Source organism: Mirounga angustirostris, unplaced genomic scaffold, assembly GCF_029215605.1.
Source record: "Mirounga angustirostris isolate CCGP_5_RB_7025 unplaced genomic scaffold, mMirAng1.0.hap1 SCAF_6, whole genome shotgun sequence".
Classification (NCBI taxonomy): Eukaryota; Metazoa; Chordata; class Mammalia; order Carnivora; family Phocidae; genus Mirounga; species Mirounga angustirostris.
The window spans coordinates 81860178-81879933 of record NW_026991714.1 but is presented as its reverse complement, the minus strand read 5'-3'; the positions used below and the strand labels follow the sequence as shown (position 1 = coordinate 81879933).

Here is a 19756-nt window from a genome sequence, read left to right as displayed (position 1 = left end):
GCATTTCCACCAGCAACAAATGAGAGTTCCTATCCCTCCACATCCTTGTCAGCATTTACTTTTGTCAGTTTTTTGGATTTTAGTCATTCTAATAGTTGTGTAGTGATATCTCATAGTTCTTTTAATTTGTAATGCTCTAGGGGAATATGATGTGGAGCATCTTTTCATATGCTTCTTTGCCATCTGTATATCTTCTTTGGTGAGATGTCTGTTCAGACCTTTGGTTTATTTATTTTTTTAAGATTTTATTTATTTATCAGAGAGAGAGAGAGCACACAAGCAGGGGGAGCAAAGGCAGAGGGAGAAGCAGGCTCCCTGCTGAGCAAGGAGCCCCACACGGTACTCAATCCCAGAATCCTGGGATCATGACCTGAGCCGAAGGCAGACGCTCAACCAACTGAGCCACCCAGGCATCCCCTTTGGTCTATTTTTTTTAATGGGGTGGTTTGTTTTCACATTGTTGAGTTTTAAGAGTTCTTTGCATATTTTGGATACCAGTCCTTTATCAGATATGTGTTTTGCAAAGGCTTTCTCCCAGTCTCTGGCTTGTCTTCTCATCCTCTTAACAGTGTCTTTCACAGAAAAGTTCTTAATTTGAATGAAGTCCAGCTCATCAGTTTTTCTTTTGTGGATTGTGCTTTTGGTGTTATAGCTAAAAACTAATTGCCAAACCCCAAGGTCACCTAGATTTTCTCCTGTGGCTTTCCTCTAGAAGTTTTATAGTTCTGCCTTTTATGTGATCCATTTTGAGCTCTTTTTTGTGAAAAGTATAAGGTCTGTGTCTAGGTTTATTGTTTTGCATGTGGCCATCTAGTTGTTCTCAGAACATCTGTTGAAGAGACTATCTTTTCTCCATTGTATTGCCTTTGCTTTTTTGTCAAAGGTCAGTTGACTATATTTATGTGGGTCTATGTCTGAGCTCTCTATTCTGTTTTACTGATCTCTTTGTCTATTCTTTTGTCAATATCACATTGTCTTCATCAGTGTAGCTTTATAGTAAGTCTTGAAGTTGGGTAGTGTCAGTCTTCCAACTTCTTCTTCTTCAATATTGTGTTGGCTATTCCTTTTTTTTTTTCTTTTTTTCCCTTCTCCATATAAACTTCAGAATCAGTTTGTCAGTATCAACAAGCTTTTTTATTGGTAGTGTCCTGAATCTGTAGATCAAGTTGGGAAGAACTGACATCTTAAGAATATTGAGTCCTCCTATCCATGAACATGGAATGTCTTTATTTAGATTTTCTTTGATCTCTTTCATGAGTTTTGTATTTTTTCTCATATAGATCTTGTACATATTGTACCCAGTGGTTAAAAAACAATTGATAGGAAATGGTGAAGGTGAGTGGATTGAATCTGAAGCAATAGTTGTAGACCCTGAAATCAACTGTGTTGAATTTGATGGGGAGAAAAGTTGTGATCAATGTGGCTTATGATACAGGAAAGAGGGTGGGTCCTATTTCTGTTAGAGTTGGACCTGTGATAGTTGCAAGTTAACGCACAGCATAGTAGCTCTGGAGAAATTTGGGCCAGGAAAGTGGACTATTCAGTTGAAGCAGCTTAGTCTCAAATAACACTTGTCCCAAGTGATATTAATATAATACAATCTTGCAAACCAAAGCCCATTGGTAACCTGCACTTGAGAAGATGGTTTTCTTTCTAGGTAGAATTGTATGATCAAACTAAGATTAAGTTTTTCTTAAACACTAGAATGCCCAAAGCACCAATCTAATGAAAAATACACAGCAATGGCTAGAATAACCCCAAACTTTGGGAGTAGAGAAAAGAACACCACAATGGGCTGGTGTAAATTCTTTGTCAGATTATGCTTGCTTATATTCAACCCATGTTAGGGTCTAACTTTTGGAATAAAACGTCATGTTGAAGGAAGTAGACTCTCAGATCATTCCTATGGAAGAGTTCACCCTCTGCCTCACTGGTGACATTCACTCTACAAGACACCTAATATTCTTTTTGCTGCAGCTGTTGATGTTTATACATTCCATAAATGGACACAGATGGGCAGAGATCTCTTTAACCATTTGGTACCTAATGGAGTAAAAATGTCTGATGCCCAAATCTGAAGTCTATAAAGAGTAAAAATTGAAAAGACTGACGACCCTATTGTACTAACAGATAAAGAATCCAGAAGAATTCCAAGACTGAATTGATCTAGAAACCATAACCTGGTAAAGACTTTGGATACCAGTGATAGCTTCCTGAGGCAGATGACCTTTGGAGTGATGGCTCAGAGAGACTTTCTGTGGTGAGTGAAGTGCCTGGCTCTCACTAGTTTCTAAAAGATGGGAAAGAGAGACTGGGCAAATGGCACTATCCTAGTAATGTTGAAGATCTGGGGGTGAGTGGTGCTTTGACAGTGCCTACGAAGAATGCATCAAGTCCAATCTTGTGCAGATATTAGAGGGCATGCCAATATTTATTCCTGATGGATATGAACTCCTCTAGCATAGCAGACTCAACTGTACTAAAGCTTGTTGGCTCTGAAGATTCTATGGTGATTGAAGCTGGATTGGAAGCAAACTTTGTATTGAAAAAAATTTGTTAAAAAATATTTAAATTTTGGTAAAACACATAAAATTTACCATCCTAACCACTTTTAAGTGTACAGTTTGGTATTAAGTATATTCACATTGTTGTGCAGCCTACACAACAGAACTCTTTCATCTTGCAAAACAGAAACTCTGTACCCATTAAAAAACAACTCCCCATTCCCTCTCCCCCAGCCCCTGGCAACCACCACTCCACTTTCTGTCCCTATGAATTTGACTATTCTGGGTATTTCATATAAGTGGAATCATACAGTTTTTGTTCTTTTGTGACTGGCTTAATTCACTTAACATAATGCCCTCATGGTTCATCCGTGTTGTAGCCCTGTGTCAGAATGTCCTTCCTTTTTAAGGCTGAAAAATATTTTATTGTATGGATATACCACAATTTGTTTATCCATTCATCTGCCGATGGACACATAAGTTGCTTCTACCTGTTGGCTATTCTAAGTAATGCTATGAACTGAATGTACAAATCTCTTAGAGACCCCGATTTCAGTTCTTTGGGATATATACCCAGAAGTAGAATTGCTGGATCATATGGTAATTGTATTTTTAACTTTTTGAGGAACTACTATACTATAGCTTTCTATCACGGCTGCACCATTTTACATTCCCACCAACAGTGCACAATAGTTCCAATTTCTTCACATCTTCACCAACACTTGTTATTTTCTGTTCTGTTTTGTTTTGATAGTAGCTATCCTGATGGATGGGAGGTAATGAAAAAGGTTTTTAACACTAAATGTTGTTATTCTAGTCCCCTCTCTTCTGTGGTAGAGCTCGTTGCTACTGCTGGGACCCTTAGAACGCAAGAGAGAGCCCAAAGAGACAGCTGGATGAAGTCCACTGAAGTGGCCCTAGCAGCTCAGTACAAAGTTAGGGACCTCACAAGGCAAGAGTTTGGACATCCGCCAAAAAGCAGGGCCTTTGTTTCATAGCCCTGATCAAAAAAGGTGCTCCTGCAGGTGTTGCTTATTTGTGATGTATGAGCCAGTGTTTATAGCTGTAGGTTTCCTATGCCCTTTTAGGAGGAACAAGGCCTGTGATGCATGGTCTGCCTCACATGACCCCGTTTCTATGATACTGATTTGTATCTCCTTTACTGAAATCCAATTATTGGAAATGAAATAATATTGCTAAAGAAGCACACATTTTACATTATATTTGACTTTCTGCATAATTGGGAGTAGTATTTCTGTTGCCTAGCACAGAAATGACCCCCTGGCTAGTAGAGAATTCTTTGCAGAACTTTAGAATTTTTACATAATCTTAGGCTGGCCACTTCTGAACTGTGTGATGCATTGTTGTCCAGACTGATATTTCTGCCCTTTGTAGGTAGGGCACTGTGGTTTAATGATTAGACTCGAGGTTCGGGGTTGGTATCCCCACTTAATCACATATTTTGTTCTTCTTTCTCAAGATTGCTGTGGCTATCTTTCTCAAGATTGCTTAGGCCCACATGTGGGCCTAAGTTTTCTTGTCTGTGAATTGTGGTATGAGCAGCACCAATATCTTAGGGCTGGGGTGAGGATTCAAGCACTTAACACATATTGTTAGGGGCATGTGTCCCAAATGATTACTTTCTCTGCCTGCATATTTAATGGGCTTTTCCTTTACTTTTGAGAGTAAGGAACCTCAGCAGGTATATGTGTCTCAGGGCTTATTATTTTCTATTATAGTCCTTCCTGGAACATGATGAGCTGTTTGGATCTGCAGATTTAAGTCTTCCTTTATTTAATGAAACCTTTTTTATATTCTCCCCTTAAGAGTATTTTTTATTCCATTTGTTCTCTCTGCCAGGAACATCAGCATCCAAATGTTGGAATGTTGCTGCCAGTCTTTATTTCTATCACCCTCTCTCTAACTGCTTTGATCTGACTGTTCATCTTTTCTTTTGCATTATGTATGAGTTTCTGAAGCCTGTGCCCCATGTCATTAATTTGGTTTTCTAGAGCATATGTTACACTCTTTGCTCCTTCTAATGATATTCCCCATCCTCCCTCAACTTCTTTCCTTAGTTTTCCACCTCCCTTTGTAACTCATTGTTTTATCTCCTCTTTGAGCTAGTGTTTCATAGATTCTGTTTGCTTTACATTTCTGGAGACTCTAAAGCAGTTACCTAAAGTTTTCTTTGGTTTTCTGGAAGACAACATTTTCCTAAATGAATGCTTTTCTTTGATTTTCTGGAAGACAATTTTTTCCTAAATGAATGTGTCCATCGGCAGATGAATGGATAAACTTATGTGTCCATTGGCAGATGAATGGATAAACTATTCTAATTCCCTTTTTTCTAAGCTTTTTGGCTTATTGGTCTTTTATATGCTATAGTCCGATTCTTGATTTTTTTTGGCAGTATGTTTACATAGGTCCATAAAATTTGTATGGAACCACAAAAGACCCCGAATAGCCACAGCAATCTTGAGAAAGAAGAACAAAGCTGGAGGCATCACAATCCTAGATTTCAAGATACTTTCAATACTACAAAGCTTTGGTGATCAAAACAGTATGGTATGGGCACAAAAATAGACACAGAGAACAATGGAACGGAATAGAGAGCCCAGAAATTAACCCACACTTAAATTATTAATTAATCTGTGATAAAGGAGGCAAGATTATACAATGGAGAAAACACAGTCTCTTCATCAAACAGCGCTGGGAAAACTGGACAGTTACATGCAAAAGAATGAAACTGGACCACTTTCTTACACCATACACAAAAATAAACTCAAAATGGATTAAAGACCTAACTGTGAGACTCCAAACCATTAAACTATTAGAAGAAAACATAGGCAGTAATTTCTTTGGCATCAGCCATAGAAACATTGTTCTAGATATGTCTCCTGAAGCAAGGGAAGCAAAAAGCAAAAATAAGCTGTTGGAACTACACCAAAATAAAAACCTTTTGCACAGCGAAGGAAACAATCAATAAAACTAAAAGGCAACCTACTGAGTGGAAGAAGATATTTGCAAATGATATATCTGATAAGGGGTTAGTATCCAAAATATATAAAGAACTTATACAACTCAACACAAAAAACCCCCCAATAATCCAATTAAAAAATGGGCAGAGGACCTAAATAGGCATTTTCCCAAAGAAGACATACCAATGGCCAACAGACACATGAAAAGATGCTCAACATCACTCATCATCAGGGAAATGCAAATTAAAACCACAATGAGGTATCACCTCACACCTGTCAGAATGGCTAGAATCAAAAAGACAAGAAACAACAGGTGTTGGCGAGGATATGGAGAAAAAGGGAACCGTTGTGCACTGTTGGTGGGAATGCAAACTGGTGCAGCCACTGTGGAAAACAGTATGAAGTTTCCTCAAAAAATTAAAAATAGAATTACTATATGATCCAGTAATTTCACTACTGTTTACCCAAAGGAAACAGAAACACTAATTTGAAAATATGTATGCACTCTTTGGTTTGGTTTTGTTTAAAGGATTTACTTATTTATTTGAGAGAGAGAGAGAGCAAGAGATTTCGAGAAAGCAGGGGAAGGGGCAGAGAGAGGGGGAGAGAGAATCCCAAGCAGACTCATGCTAAGTACAGAGCTTGATGTGGGGCTTGATCTCATGACCCTGAGATCATGACCCGAACCGAAATCAAGAGTCGGATGCCTAACCGACTGACCCACCCAGGTGTCCCTGCTGTACTGCTTTTAAAAAGTAATACTGCAAAATTGGAAATAAGGGAAATGCCCCAAGGATAGGAGATAGTTAAATAAATTATTGTACATCAGGTGATGGAGCAAAAAGATAGTAAAAATGACATTTCAGGAGAGTATTTACTGATCTGGATATGTCATCACAATATACTATTTGGTGATAAGTCAGGTTGCAAAACATAATCACCACAATTTTATAAAAAGAAAAATAGGCAAATAGCTAGATGGAAAAAACATGGAAATGTAGGGGCACCTGGGTGGCTCAGTCAGTTAAGCGGCTGCCTTCGGCTCGGGTCATGATCCCAGGGTCCTGGGATCGAGCCCCGCATCGGGCTCCCTGCTCAGCGGGGAGCCTGCTTCTCCCTCTCCCTCTGCCTGCCTCTACTTGTTCTCTCTCTCTATCTCTCTGTCAAATAAATAAAAATAAAATCTTAAAAAAAAAACAAAACATGGAAATGTAGTAGTTATAAATTATTTAAATTTTCTTCCTTATACTTTTATTTTCCAACATTCTCTAAAGTAAGTGAGTACCATTTTTATGAACAGAGAAATAATGTTATTTTTAAAACAGGAATTAAAGCCCTCAGAATAGGGTACCTACTTTCTTAGTCTCACTCGAAGCTTCTGGATGTTCTCTCTCTCTCTTTACAAGCCTTACTCACACTACATGCTTGTAGATAAATCCAACTTACTCTCGTATCTTTATGGCTTGAAAAAAATTCGAAACAGAATAAACAAAGTATACGTAAAATATATCTTCAACACTTGCAAATTCAACTCTTGTGTCCTTGCGTTGTCTATACAATATTTCTTGATCACGTATTCCCTTTTCTTTTATTATTTATTAAAATATTTTATTTATTTATTTGAGGAGGGGGGAGGAACAGAGGGAGAGGGACAAGCAGACTCCGTGCTGAGCGCGGAGCCTGATTCAGGGCTCGATCCCACAACCGGAGCCAAAATCAGGAGTCAGAAGCTCAACTGACTGAGCCACCCAGGTGGCCCTGATCATGTATTCTCTTTTCTTTTAAACACCAAATCACAAAACCTCAATGTCCAAGAGTAAATGGGAGTAATTCCTTTTTTTTCTAAGGCTATTCTGTCCCTTTTAAAACCCTTTTCTCCAAATTGTTCTTAACTGTTATGGAGAAGGATTGCGAGTGACTGTCATTATTTGTTATGATATGATTTCTTTTCTTCTACGTCAATAACTTCCCACACTAGCCTACTTCTGCTGCTGTCTCTTGGGCTTTAGCTTTTAGAGCATTCATCAACTGACATTGTTCTTTCTGCCCTCATTTTTTAGTAGTCTATCGAATGCAAGTTGATATAAAACTGGGTTGATCTATCTGTCAGCAATCAGCATATCAAGCCCGTGTTGACAAAATTAGTCTCAGCCGAATGACAGCCCTATTAGGGATTGTTAGCACATCCCACAGCTGTTTGAGTCATCTGCCACAGGCCTTAGAGCAAATGAGAGAGAGAGAGAGAGACAGAGAGAGAGAGAGACTGAGCATAGTCGCTTGGCAAGTCTGTCAGCGGTTTCCTGGTCCCAGCTGAGAGTTAGGTTTGCTAAAAGGCGTGGTCCCCCTGCAGAGCCCACCAAGTCACAGCCCCTGGGACTGGCCCAACGTCAACAATTCCTCTTTCCCTGGGGCAGGAGAATCAAAGCACACTCAGCAGTGCCCAACAGAGGTAGAGGTAGGTTCCATAAGCCTTCCTGGGAGCCTGTGACCTGGCCCGCTCGGGACATCTGTACCTTCGCCACGGGACAACACCTTCTCCACAGCTGTTCTCCTCTGGGGCGGGGGGGCGGGGGGGGGTTGGTGAAGGCGGGTGGGGACAAGCCAGCTCCGCAGACCATTTTCTCCACTTAAACCTCTTATGCTTTGCTCAGCTCATATCTGCCGTAACTGTTTGACAAATTTTCCCTGTTCGGTGATCAATGTCATTTATGTACTTTCCCAGTAGAATTTTATATAGCTCAAGCCTCTCATGGGTGAGAAAAAGAATAAGGCACTGGGTATTCTTTTCCTGTGCACCAAAATAGTTTCCACAATAGTCATCTCTATGTGTTCTTTGTTTCTTTTTTAGGATCCTGAGTATTATTTTCCCAGCTTTTTGCTTTTTGGGAGGCCATATGGGTTCTATGTGGAATCTTCTTTGTTCTTATGATACATGGCAAATATTTACTTTTTTTTTTTTTTTTTTTTTTAGCAGCTGATCTAGGTTCTCAAAGAGAGCCCCCATCTTGGCTGGGAAATATCCTGAGAAGCTTCTAGGCCGGACAGAGAAGAATCCCATGGATGTTGGGAAGCAGGTGTGAGCTGGGGGAGGTACCCAACAAACATTAAATGCATATAGGGAGGATGCTGAGGTGGTGGGGAGAGGGTCTCAGAAACCCAACTGTGTGTGGGCCTGAGGCCTGGCTGTGGGCTATGTATAAAGCCTCCCTCCTACGTCCCTTGCAAAATCTGGGACAAAGCCGATGTTGGCGCTGGTAGTTGTGTGCAGATGATGTTCTGGGGGGACAAACAGGACTTCAAGACCATAGTGGACATTTTGGCTCCAGCTTCCCTCCATGAACTGTCCAGACCTCTCTGAGTTGACCCTATTCCTTTTTCCTACCTTGGCAACCTGAACAACTGCTTCATGCAGTTCCTTTTTTTCCTCTTCTCATCCCCTTAAGAGTCATCCCCTTTATTCTCATGAACTGCAAGCTGCATCCTTCCCTTCCCTCTTTCCATGTTGGACACTCTTCTAGTCATGGTAAACTGTGAAGCCTAGAGGTGGGCTCTGCAGCTGGCTACGTACCTTGCCAACCACAGTCCCTTCTGGTTCCGTGCCCGACACCTGTCCTGCCAGTGCCGTCCTCCAGCCCCCGCCTGCTGTGCTCCCACCTGGGAGCCAGCTCTGTGGGACTCGTACTTGCACTTATTTCTTCCACAGAGCCTCCAGATGTTTCCCCCAAAGCATGCTCCTCCGTCTCTCCAGGGCCCAGGGAAAGGCAGGACGCACTCATCTTTCCCATGCAACAGCCTGTCCTTTTCCCCCTCATTCCCATCACTTTTCGTTTGAGTTCAGTGAATTCTAGGAACTGCTCCTCACCTCCTTCCATGTGCCTGCCCTCTGTCATTGACCCTCCAGGCTCCTCTTTTCCCTCCTCCTCTCCTGCAGTGACCTCTCACCCATTCTAGAAAGGCCACTTCTCCCTGGTGACTCTCTTCCTCTTTCCTCCCTCCTCAAGGTCCTTATTAAGGTCAGTTTGGAGTGTTCTTGATGGTTTCTCTCTCTCTCCAGCTTCTGTTTTTATTGTCTGGCTAAATGATAACAATACACACCTCATTTTGCCAAAAGCTGCATCAAATAGATTTTCTTCCCCAAAGCCCTGCTGTGCCCAAAGCAAGAGGTGTCGAGCGCTTAAACGCACACGTGAGCTTCGCAACCGGGAGGATGGCTATTATACAAAAAAATAAGTATTGGTGAGGATGTGGAGAAAATGGAAACTTTGTGTCTTGTTGGGGGATATGTAAAATAGTATGGCTGCTATGGAAACGTGGTGGTTCCTCAAAAAGTTGAGCATAAAATTGCCATATGATCCACCAATCCCAAGTCTGGGTATATACCCAAGAGAACTGAAACTGGGGACTCCAAACACTCGCACACCCATGTTCATAGCAGGACTGTTCACAAGAGCCCAAAGGCGGAAGCAGCCCAAGATGATGAACACTATCACCATGTGAATGGGTAGGTAAGAGGTGGTACATTTGATGGAATATTCTTCAACCATAAAAAGGAAGGGAGTGCTGACATACGCTACAGTGTGGACAAATCTTGGGGAAGATGTGCACCAAGTGAACTAAGTCACATGCGAAAGGACAAACACTGCACGATTCCTCTTGTTGGAATGAGGTTCCCAGAATAGTCACATGCATAGCAACAGAAAGTAGACTAGAGGTTGCCAGGGAGCTGGGGGAGCTAGGAATGGGGGGGTTGTATGTCTGTTGGCGATCAGGACAAGTTCCAGAGATGGGTGGTGGGGACGATGACTGCACAATACTGTGAATGAACCTCATGCTACTGTACGCTTAAAAATGGTTACAATGGCAAACTGCATGTTATGTGTATCTTAGCACATTTTTTTAAAAAAATTAAGAAATGTTCAAGGTTTTGGGAGCAAGGGGGAAAAACCCCACATGTGATTGCACAGCTCCAGCGGGGATGTGGTCCCTTGGGGCCACCTCTCTCCTCAGGACCTGGGTCACCTCTTCAAGGACCAAACTCTGCCTACTCTGAACCACACCTGATGTGGCCGCCAGCGGCCTCCTCCCCGGAATCACCACAGAGTCTGAAGATGCCTGTAGGAAGCCCTCTCCTGGGGTCCAGGAGCTGCATTTCCATCACCCGGTCGCTGCAGGAACAGGACGAACTACCCTTCTGAATACCATCTAACGAACTTGACTTTGAGTTGGTTTATGATTTCTCCTTGTTCTTCTAGAGACATTGCATGGGACTTTAGTGACTCTTGAAGAGTCCTTCATTGTGGGGACATCTGGTGACTGTCACGGGTGAGGGGTGGTGGTGACTGTCGTGGGTGAGGGTGGTGGTGAATGTCGCAGGTGAGGGTGGTGGTGGCTGTTGTGGGTGAGGGTGGTGGTGACTGTCATGGGTGAGGGGTGGTGGTGACTGTTGTGGGTGGTGGTGGTGACTGTTACGGGTGCAGGGTGGTGGTGACTGTCATGGGTGAGGGTGGTGGTGACTGTCGCGGGTATAATTTAAATAAATTACAGAATTTATCTTCCTTGTTAGACTCCTGGCACAGCGTCTGTCCCACCGCCAAGGCTGGTGCCCACTGTCTTTCCAGTCTCTGGCCACGGAGCTGGAGAGCTGGGCTCTAAATCTTTCTCCCTAGTGTCTCCCACACAGACTCTCTGAGTCTGCACCCATGTCTTGGTGTGTCTGTCTCTCTGATCCCAGCTCCGGGCTCTGCTTCTCTCTACGCCTGTCTCTGCGGCTTTGGCTGCCTCCTGGCCTCTGACAACTTCACTCTTGCCGGCAGGTCAGTGCGTCTCACAGTCCTGGCTTCACACTTCGTCATCTGGATGCTCTGCGCCTGTGTACCCGGCACCCCCAGGCTGCCCAAAGTGGACTTCCTGGCAAACCCGCAGCTCTTCTGTCAAGCCCACCTGCTCCAAATGAGCCATGCTCAGCTCGCGCTAGCCTTCCCTACCCTCCGATACCACCTCAGAACCACTACCAGCTCCCAGCTCCACTAAGCCTTCTCTGAGCAAGACGATGGGGCAGCCCACGCATGTTTGCATCCCAGCACCACTAGTACAGAGCAGGTCCACAGGCGTGTTTATCAAAAGAGCGAGTCTCCCCACCATCCTCATCCTCTCAGCAAATGTCTGTCCTCTGGATCTCATTCTGAGATCCATGCCTATACTGTTGGGGATCTCCCTCCTTTATCTTTTTTTTAAAGATTTCATTTATTCATTTGAGAGAGAGAGAGAGAGCATGCACACGTGCACGAGTGTGGGGAGGGGCCGAGAGAGGGGGAGAAGCACACTCCCTGCTGAATAGGGGCTCAATCCTGGAACTCCGGGATCCTGACCTGAGCTGAAGGCAGACGGATGCTTAACTGACTGGCCACCCAGGTGCCCCTCTCCCTCCTTTAGAATTGTTTAGTTCCTTGCTCTTTGCTCTAGCCTAGAGATCAAGGAGTGATGTCTAATTTGTAGCTGGTATCAGTACTTGCAAGATAGAGACACCTGAATAATACTGGTGCACTTATGGCAATTTCTATCACGCTGTATTCCCTCCTTGCTTCATATATCATTATGTCACTTTCTGTGCTCGTTTACTGCCTCCTTGGATAGCTCAAACCCCAAAGCCCCAGTGTTCCCACAACTGTCCCGATGGAGGCAGGAGCTGCTGCTCTCTGGCAGTAACTCCAGCAGGAGGGGAGGGCTCGGTGCTGGGAACCTCTGGGAGAGACTGTCCGCTCTGCCAGCAGAAGGCTTTAGGGTTCACCCATTACCCCCTGCAATCCGTCCTTTTTGAATCCCAGATGCCTGGGTGAGACCCCTGGTTCTGTGTGCCCAAAGGCCACTGGACTTGAGTTTCCTGGTGTCAGACTCCTGACAGCGTTCCAGCTCTATGACAGCTGATGAACCCAAATGGTATCGGAGAGCCCCATACTTTGCCTGGCCCCCTGCTGGCATCTGAGAGCATCTGGAGATGAGGTGGCTTCATCCTGCCTCAGCCCTCCCAGCGTGAAGAGAGCTACATCATCAGAGGAATGAACATGGTGGGAGGTGACTGGTGCCTCTCTTCACATTCCCCAAAGGAACATTTGAAAACACGGTGCACGGTTCAATGCTTCCCTCCCAACAGCACCCCTGTCAAAATACCCAATGTGGTCTAACCTCGAAGTCACTGCATCAGGCAGGAAAACGATGATGGATCTCACTGTTAAACCCTCTCCCTTATTGGCATGACAACAGAGCAAAATACAGCTGAGATGAATACGAGTCTATTTTTGGCAGCTCCTTACGGAATTCATGCACACTGTGTATTTTGCATCATTTGAATCCTTGAGCACACTTGGAACTCGGAGGCAAACACTCATTTGTAAATGTTACAGCTGCCAAGGTTGGCTGGCAGCTCCGCTGGGTGACGTGTTAACTCTCACAAGGAAATAGGGGGAATGCTTGGAGCTGGGTTTTGGCTGGTGTGTGCTTACCTTGACCCTGTCCATACAGGCTTCCATCTTCAGCTGCTCTACAGCCTTCCTGGCTTGCGAGATGCTAGTGGTGCTGTTGTTGGACATGACTTCTTTCATTCTGCTGTCCCTGAAACAAGCGAAGTTGAAGGGTTGGAAAAGGCTTACCCTCCTCACCGTTCTCCCCTCTCCTGCCACCTACAGCTTCTCTGTCCGAGCCAGGGAGCATTTGTGAGTAAACCCTCCTGGGACAAGAGAAGGAAATGCTTCACTAGAGTGATGGGAGCGAGACCTTCTGCTTTTGTTCGGCAAGACCTTCTCAGCCATGGGTATACCAGATGGTCCCAGCCAGCATTACTTTACTACCCCCATGACCATAGTAATGCCTTGACTTTTGTGTAGCACTTTGTTAGTAATAAATCATTTTCCTACACATTTGTTCATTCATTCTTCTAGCAGCCCTGAAGTTTGGCAAAACATATTAAGTTCTGTTTAGTAAGTAAAGAAAGTATAAAACTCAGAAATTAAGCCAACAGCTAAAGGTCTCACAGCCAAACTTTGTGGATCCAGAATCCAAACTCAAAGCTTTGAAGCCTAGTGAAGGGTTCTTTCCATGTTTTCACGTGGCCCTCCGGCAATCTACTGCTTTAAGTACACATCTCCCCTGGAAACAACTGTTTTATTATTAATTTTAATTTGCTCTCATTCCAAAAATCTTACAGACTCTGTGCTGGCAGTTTGTTTTTATTTTTATTTTATTTAAAGATTTTATTTATTTGACAGAGAGAGACACAGCGAGAGAGGGAACACAAGCAGGGCGAGTGGCAGAGGGAGAAGGAGGCTTCCCGCTGAGCAGGGAGGCCGAGGCGGGGCTCGATCCCAGCACCCTGGGACCATGACCTGAGCCTAAGGTAGACGCTTAATGACTGAGCCACCCAGGCGCCCTGGCAGTTGGTTTTTAAACAATAACACACACACACATACACACCCTATCCCAAGCATTGATTTTTTTTTTCTAGAAGAAGGAAGAAATTCTCCCTGATCTGACATGGAATGCTGCCACAGGACTAGGAAGAAACCACTATAATGCTAACTCTTCCACAAGCAAGCATAGATTTCCACATAGATGCTGTAGGTTTCAGTTGCCCCAGCTAATGACAAACTACTTGGAATGGGCCTAATCATTCAGCCTGAGAGCTGAAGGTGGGCCACATAGGGAGCGATGGCTTCCAAGGGCACACAGGGAGGAATGAGGAGGGTTGGCCAGATGTTGGCACACAGGCCACTCTCTGAGTTTTTCACACACATGTTCTGTGGTCCAGGTGAGGTGTGCCAGCAGCTTCATTTGTCCACAGGCAACTTTTCAAAAAATAAAAGTCTCTCGTAAGATACAGATCAGCCGCCTAAAACACAGTTTGACAGGTGTGTGTTCCTGTCTTGGTTGGGAACTTCTACTCAACCAGAAGAGAAGGAGAATCAGGAATAGTTGGGGTTTAGAAACCCCAGGGGAACAGACACCTACACCCAGCCACGTAGAGACGTGCTTGCATTTCTGCACGTGTGTTCAGGTCCATGTGTGTCCCCGTGTGTGTCCACATGCCTGAGGTGCCTGCCCCGTGCCCGTCCGTGCGTGAGTGGATGTTCCCCTATGGATGTGTGTGTTTATGTGTATCCACGTGCCTGTGTATCCCCACAAAAGGAAGGAGGAGACACACACAGACACACACAGGGTTTCCAACCCTCCCCAGGCTGATGCAAGTCAAAAAGGACCCAAAAATCATTTCCCTCAGATCCTGATCCTCCCTTCCCATTCCTGAGCTTATCCTCTTTCCTCATCACTGACTTTGGGCTTTTAGGAGTTGGGGAGGTCACTGAAGGAGGGGCACAGGGATGGCTGAGGAGAAGGTAGCTGAGGCCAACGTCAGCAGGAGTGAAGAAGGAAGACATAGGGGAAGGGCCTGGGGGCAGGGCTCTGCACCGTGAATGTGTGGGTGTGGGGGTGAGGAGGGGGTAAGTGGGAGTAGGTGCATCTGCACAGGAAGTGTTACCAGCGGAAGAGCCTTGGCAGACCAGAAGCGGCCTTCTCCCTCCCTCCAGCCCCTGACCGGCTGCACTGAGAGCACCTCGATCCCACTCAACTAGTTTCTCATTCTTCCCCTGTTTATAGAGAGGCACACATTTTCAACATACTCCACTCTGCAGCACAGAACTCTGGCTGATGGCTTAATATCTGGAAAAGATCCCACTGAGCTGTGTTTGGCTTCTTGTGTCCCAGAGATAGAATAAGCCGGCAGGTTGGGGGCTCCAGCCCCTGAGATGCATGGACTTTTACCCCTGCCTTGTCCTCTCTGTGTCCCCTCCAGATGGGGACCACTGTCCACATCTCCAGTGTCACCTCTGAGCCCTCCTCACTCACCCCCTTACTCCTCCTCAGCCGCAAAGTGCCACATCCCTAGTGTCACCTAGTGTCACAGTTGCCTAGCGGACAACCCCATGGTCACTCCCTCCCAAGACCTGTGTCTTTCCTGCCACTGGTGCCATGATGCACAGGCAGCCTTTGTGGGTCCTCAAGGCTGCCCGCCATCCCACCCCCAGCCCCAGTCACCCCCTTGTTTTCCTTCCTTGTCAGGGCACAAGAGGAGAAACCCCATCTTTGGCTTCACTGACTGGGTCTTGCCATACTGGCCACTGGGGACTGACCCAGGGCAAAGTCAGGAGATGCATGGGGCAACCCACCCAGAGCCCCAAGCCGGATGTACCCTGGACAGTCCACCTCTGATCCTTGACACTGAGAGAACCTATTCTTCATGGTTTGGGCCACATCTGTTGGGGCCTCTGGCACTTATGGCTGGAAGCACCTCTTCATCCAAGGCTGATACTTCACGTGTGGTGGACCTGTCCCCCCTCAGGCTCTGCCCTATCACTCAGCTCTCTTTCTCCTGTAATGTTGGTGTCCCTGGGTGCCCTCTCCTCAGCATATACAAATATATTTATGTCTTTTTCATCATCTTCAAACACATAGACAACAATACAACAGAAAAGCCACGCTCCCTCTAGTTTCCACTCTTACTTAAGAAAGAAGGGATAAAGGCGCCTGGGTGGCTCAGTTGTTAAGCATCTGCCTTTGGCTCAGGTCATGGTCCCGGGGTCCTGGGATTGAGCCCTGCATTGGGCTCCCTGCTCAGCGGCGAGTCTGCTTCTCCCTCTCCCACTCCCCCCTGCTTGGGTTCCCTCTCTCGCTGTGTCTCTCTCTGTCAAATAAATAAAATCTTTAAAAAAAGAAAAAGAAAGAAAGAAGGGATAACTACAGATGCCCTTAGAAGGACCCCCTACATAACTCGTGGTGGAGATGCAAAATATAAGGACAGAGGGCACTCTTCCTGGGACACAGGATGACAAGCCTGCTCCACTCCACCTCTTCTGTCTGCTCTGCTGCCCCTCGGTCCTGTCAGACCCTCTTACAGGATGTTACTCGTCTTATCATCCATGACCCGTATGGTTTCATGTCTGTATGTTCATGCTCTCCCTCCAAGTGGCTGGTAAGGTTACTCATCACACATGTACCCAGGACCTAGACTGTGAGCCCCCAGACCTGGATGTCTGAAGTTCACAACCTCCTGAGGTGATTCTGGCATGGACCACAGGTGGAGAACCGTGGCTGGCTATAAATCACTTGTACTCCATTGTTCCTTTGTGTTCACCAGATGACCTTGAGAGGAGTTCTAAGCATCTTCAGGACCTAAATCAATCCTTTAAAACATTTAATGGGGGTATGAATCCCTGGGGATCTTGATAAAACAGATTTTGATGGGGCAGTTTGGGGTTTGGTCCAAGAGTGTGCATTTCTACCCAGCTCCCAGTTGCTGCTGGTCTGAGGACCACACATTGAGTAGTGAGGCTCTGAATGAATCACTGAATGTTAATATTGAAAGGGAACTTAGAGGTCCAGGTCCAATCCCCCTACTTTTCACATGAGGAAACATATTCAGGGAGGTTAAATAACTTGATTTTGTTGAGCTCCTTCATGGAAGTGGAAGGAAGCTTTTCCCTAGTGTGGCTCCCAGCCTGTCGCCCCTCCTGGACCTCGTAAGTCATTTGGGACAGAATTAGGGTCCCCCCCGCCACCTGGTCTATCCTGCTCTCCCAGGACAGACTCACCACTCAAGTGAACTTGAACTTTGCCTAATTTGGGACTGAGATGGCAGGGGGCTTCCCCTGTGGGAGGCAACACAACCCAAGGAGACCAGCTGGTGCTTTTGCCAACTGGAGCTAATAGCAACTGAGTCTCTTAAAGACGACCCACAGGAAGGTTCGTGAGGCCCTCCCTCCCCCACTGGCCAGGTAGCTCTTAGGTTCCATCAGAATAACATCTCTGCCCTTTCAAGTCTATCCAGGCACTGTTCTTGCATGTGAACCAATGGATGTCTCTCCACATGCCTAAGTGTGTATGCGCACCCCACCTCGACCCAAAAAGAAAAACGGGAGTAGAGACAAAGTGGATATGGAACAAAGCTAATGGTGCACGCTGGCTGTTGGAGGACCACTAACTCGACTCTCGGCTTTTGAGAAGACGAGGCAGATGGGAAAATGAGCCAACTGTTCGGAGAACGGGCTCTGTCACTGCCCTGGTCAGGCAGTCCTTTCTTCCTGGGTGCACAGGAACCCTCTCACCCTCAGACAGGTTTCACAGGGAGAGACTTTCGGGCTGCGTCCTGCAGTGCGTAACTCAGAGTCAGGTGGGAGGGGGTGGGCATTGTAAGGCTCACACAGCTTGGTTTCCCACTCGAGGTCCAGCAGCCCATGGAGATGGTTCGATTCCCCTCCCCCGTGTCCCCCAATGGGGGGTGGGGAACATCCACTCACACGGGGGATGATGTGAGGTGGTGGGCAATTTGTAAGACAGCCTTCATAAGGGCCCTGCATCCACTGTGGAAGGAGCAGAGGGGGACAGGATGGGGACAACTGCTAGAAGAAAGTGATAGTGTGAGCACCCGGCCCCACATCAAGGACCCTGACAGCCCAGTCTCCCCACGGGCCCACACGCGCACCGCTGGCAAAGAGCTGCTCTCCATGGATAACCCACCTTCGGACAGGACACATCACTTCCTCACCTGTTGAGAGACAGTGCAGTGACAGGCTGGTGGCCAAGCGGTAGCAGCTGACAGTTGTCAGATGAGAGGCTGATTCGGGGCTCCTGCTTTGAGGCTCACCTGAAAACACAACCAGAGTTGGGTCGGCAGGTGCAACAGAAGCTGGGTGTCCCCTGAACCGCCCACCTCCCAGAGGCCTCTCGTCCTGCTCTGCGGCCGCCTTGGTGAGCCCGCGGAGTGTCGTGGCAGACCACACGGGAGATGGGGAGCTCCAGGCAGAAAGAGGAGCCCCAGTCTGACACCGCAGAGTAGGAGCATCTCGAGGCCACAGGCTGCCCTGTCTCTCCCTTCCCGGCCTGGATGCCTGGACGCTGCCCCCAGCCCCCTGCGCCATCCCACTTCCAGCCAACTTCTGCTAAACAGAAACAGTTTAGAGGTCTTTTCTTATTATACAAAGCTAGGCCAATTGTAGAAAAATGGGAATAGAGAGAAAATGACAGCAAAGAAAATGAAAACCGAGCATAATGCCTTTTCCCAGAGATGACCACAGTTATTCCTACGCCTATTAGAAATAAGCTGATTCCAACTGAAGGACATTTAGCACAGAAGAGATGACTCGATCGGGTGGCTTTAAAGACTTCTTTAAAGTCAGGAACTCTCTGCAGACAAATAGCTTGTTGCTTCCCTCCTCTGGAGAGGCTGACTCTGGGACAATGGGCGCGTCCCCCAGGGGTGTCGTGAACACCCCACCCTATAGCATCCATGTCCCGGGGATCCCAGGGACCTTGCAGCAAAAATAAATGCAGGCCAGGAATGGGCTGGACTTTGGGGAAGGATGCAAGCAGTCGTGCTCAGTGCATTTTCCCCAGCCCATTGTGGAGGATATAGCACTTCCCCACTGTGAGTTTCCCTCAACCCCACCATCTTCCAAAGTGAGATAGACAGACAGACAAGTCCTCAAGAGGAGGCCTACTGTCCTGCAGGGGCAGAGCCTAAACCCCGCCTCCTAGCCAGATGACTTTACAGCCGGGCTCCAGGAGTCTTCCCTGCCCATCCTCTGGACAGACATGACCCCTGGTGGAGGGGGTATGGGTGGGGGGCTGGGGAATAAGCCTCCAGACCAACCCAAGTCCCCCTCCGCTCCCTGACTTCTGCTTCCTTCGGTTATCTAATCTTTATTCTTTTCTTTCTTTTTTATTATTTATTTATTTATTTTTTAAGATTTTATTTATTTATTTGAGAGAGAGAGAATGAGAGAGAGCACATGAGAGGGGGGAGGGTCAGCGGGAGAAGCAGACTCCCTGCCGAGCAGGGAGCCCGATGCGGGACTCGATCCTGGGACTCCAGGATCATGACCTGAGCCGAAGGCAGTCGCCCAACCAACTGAGCCACCCAGGCGCCCCTTTTCTTTCTTTTTTAAAGATTTTACTTATTTATCTATTTGAGAGAGAGAGTGAGCGAGCGAGAGGGAGAGCACAAGCAGAGGGAGAGAGAGGGAGAGGGAGAAGCAGACTCCCCGCTGAGCAGGGAGCCCGATGTGGGGCTCGATCCCAGGATCCTGAGGTCATGACCTAAGCTGAAGGCAGATGATTCACTGACTGAGTCTCCCAGGCGCCCCTCTAATCTTTGTTCTAAAGTCAGATGTGCCCAGAGGAATGCTCTCTACTCTCAGTGTCTTCATCCTTAAAAGGAAGGCAGACAGA

General features: G+C 46.3%; 1 protein-coding gene across 3 annotated transcripts in view; it reads right to left on the bottom strand.

The window, feature by feature from the left end:
- The window catches only part of GNG4 (G protein subunit gamma 4), a 67569-nt gene that overhangs the window by 12748 nt on the left and 35065 nt on the right, over positions 1 to 19756 (bottom strand). For all 3 annotated transcript variants that reach the window (XM_064594602.1, XM_045876203.3, XM_064594603.1), the window contains exons 2-3: positions 18075 to 18173; positions 12985 to 13093 (exon numbers count right to left, since the gene is read on the bottom strand). In XM_064594602.1, coding sequence (XP_064450672.1) covers positions 12985 to 13083 — 99 coding nt within the window. In that variant the 5' untranslated portion in view covers positions 13084 to 13093; positions 18075 to 18173. The remainder of the gene's footprint in view (positions 1 to 12984; positions 13094 to 18074; positions 18174 to 19756) is intronic.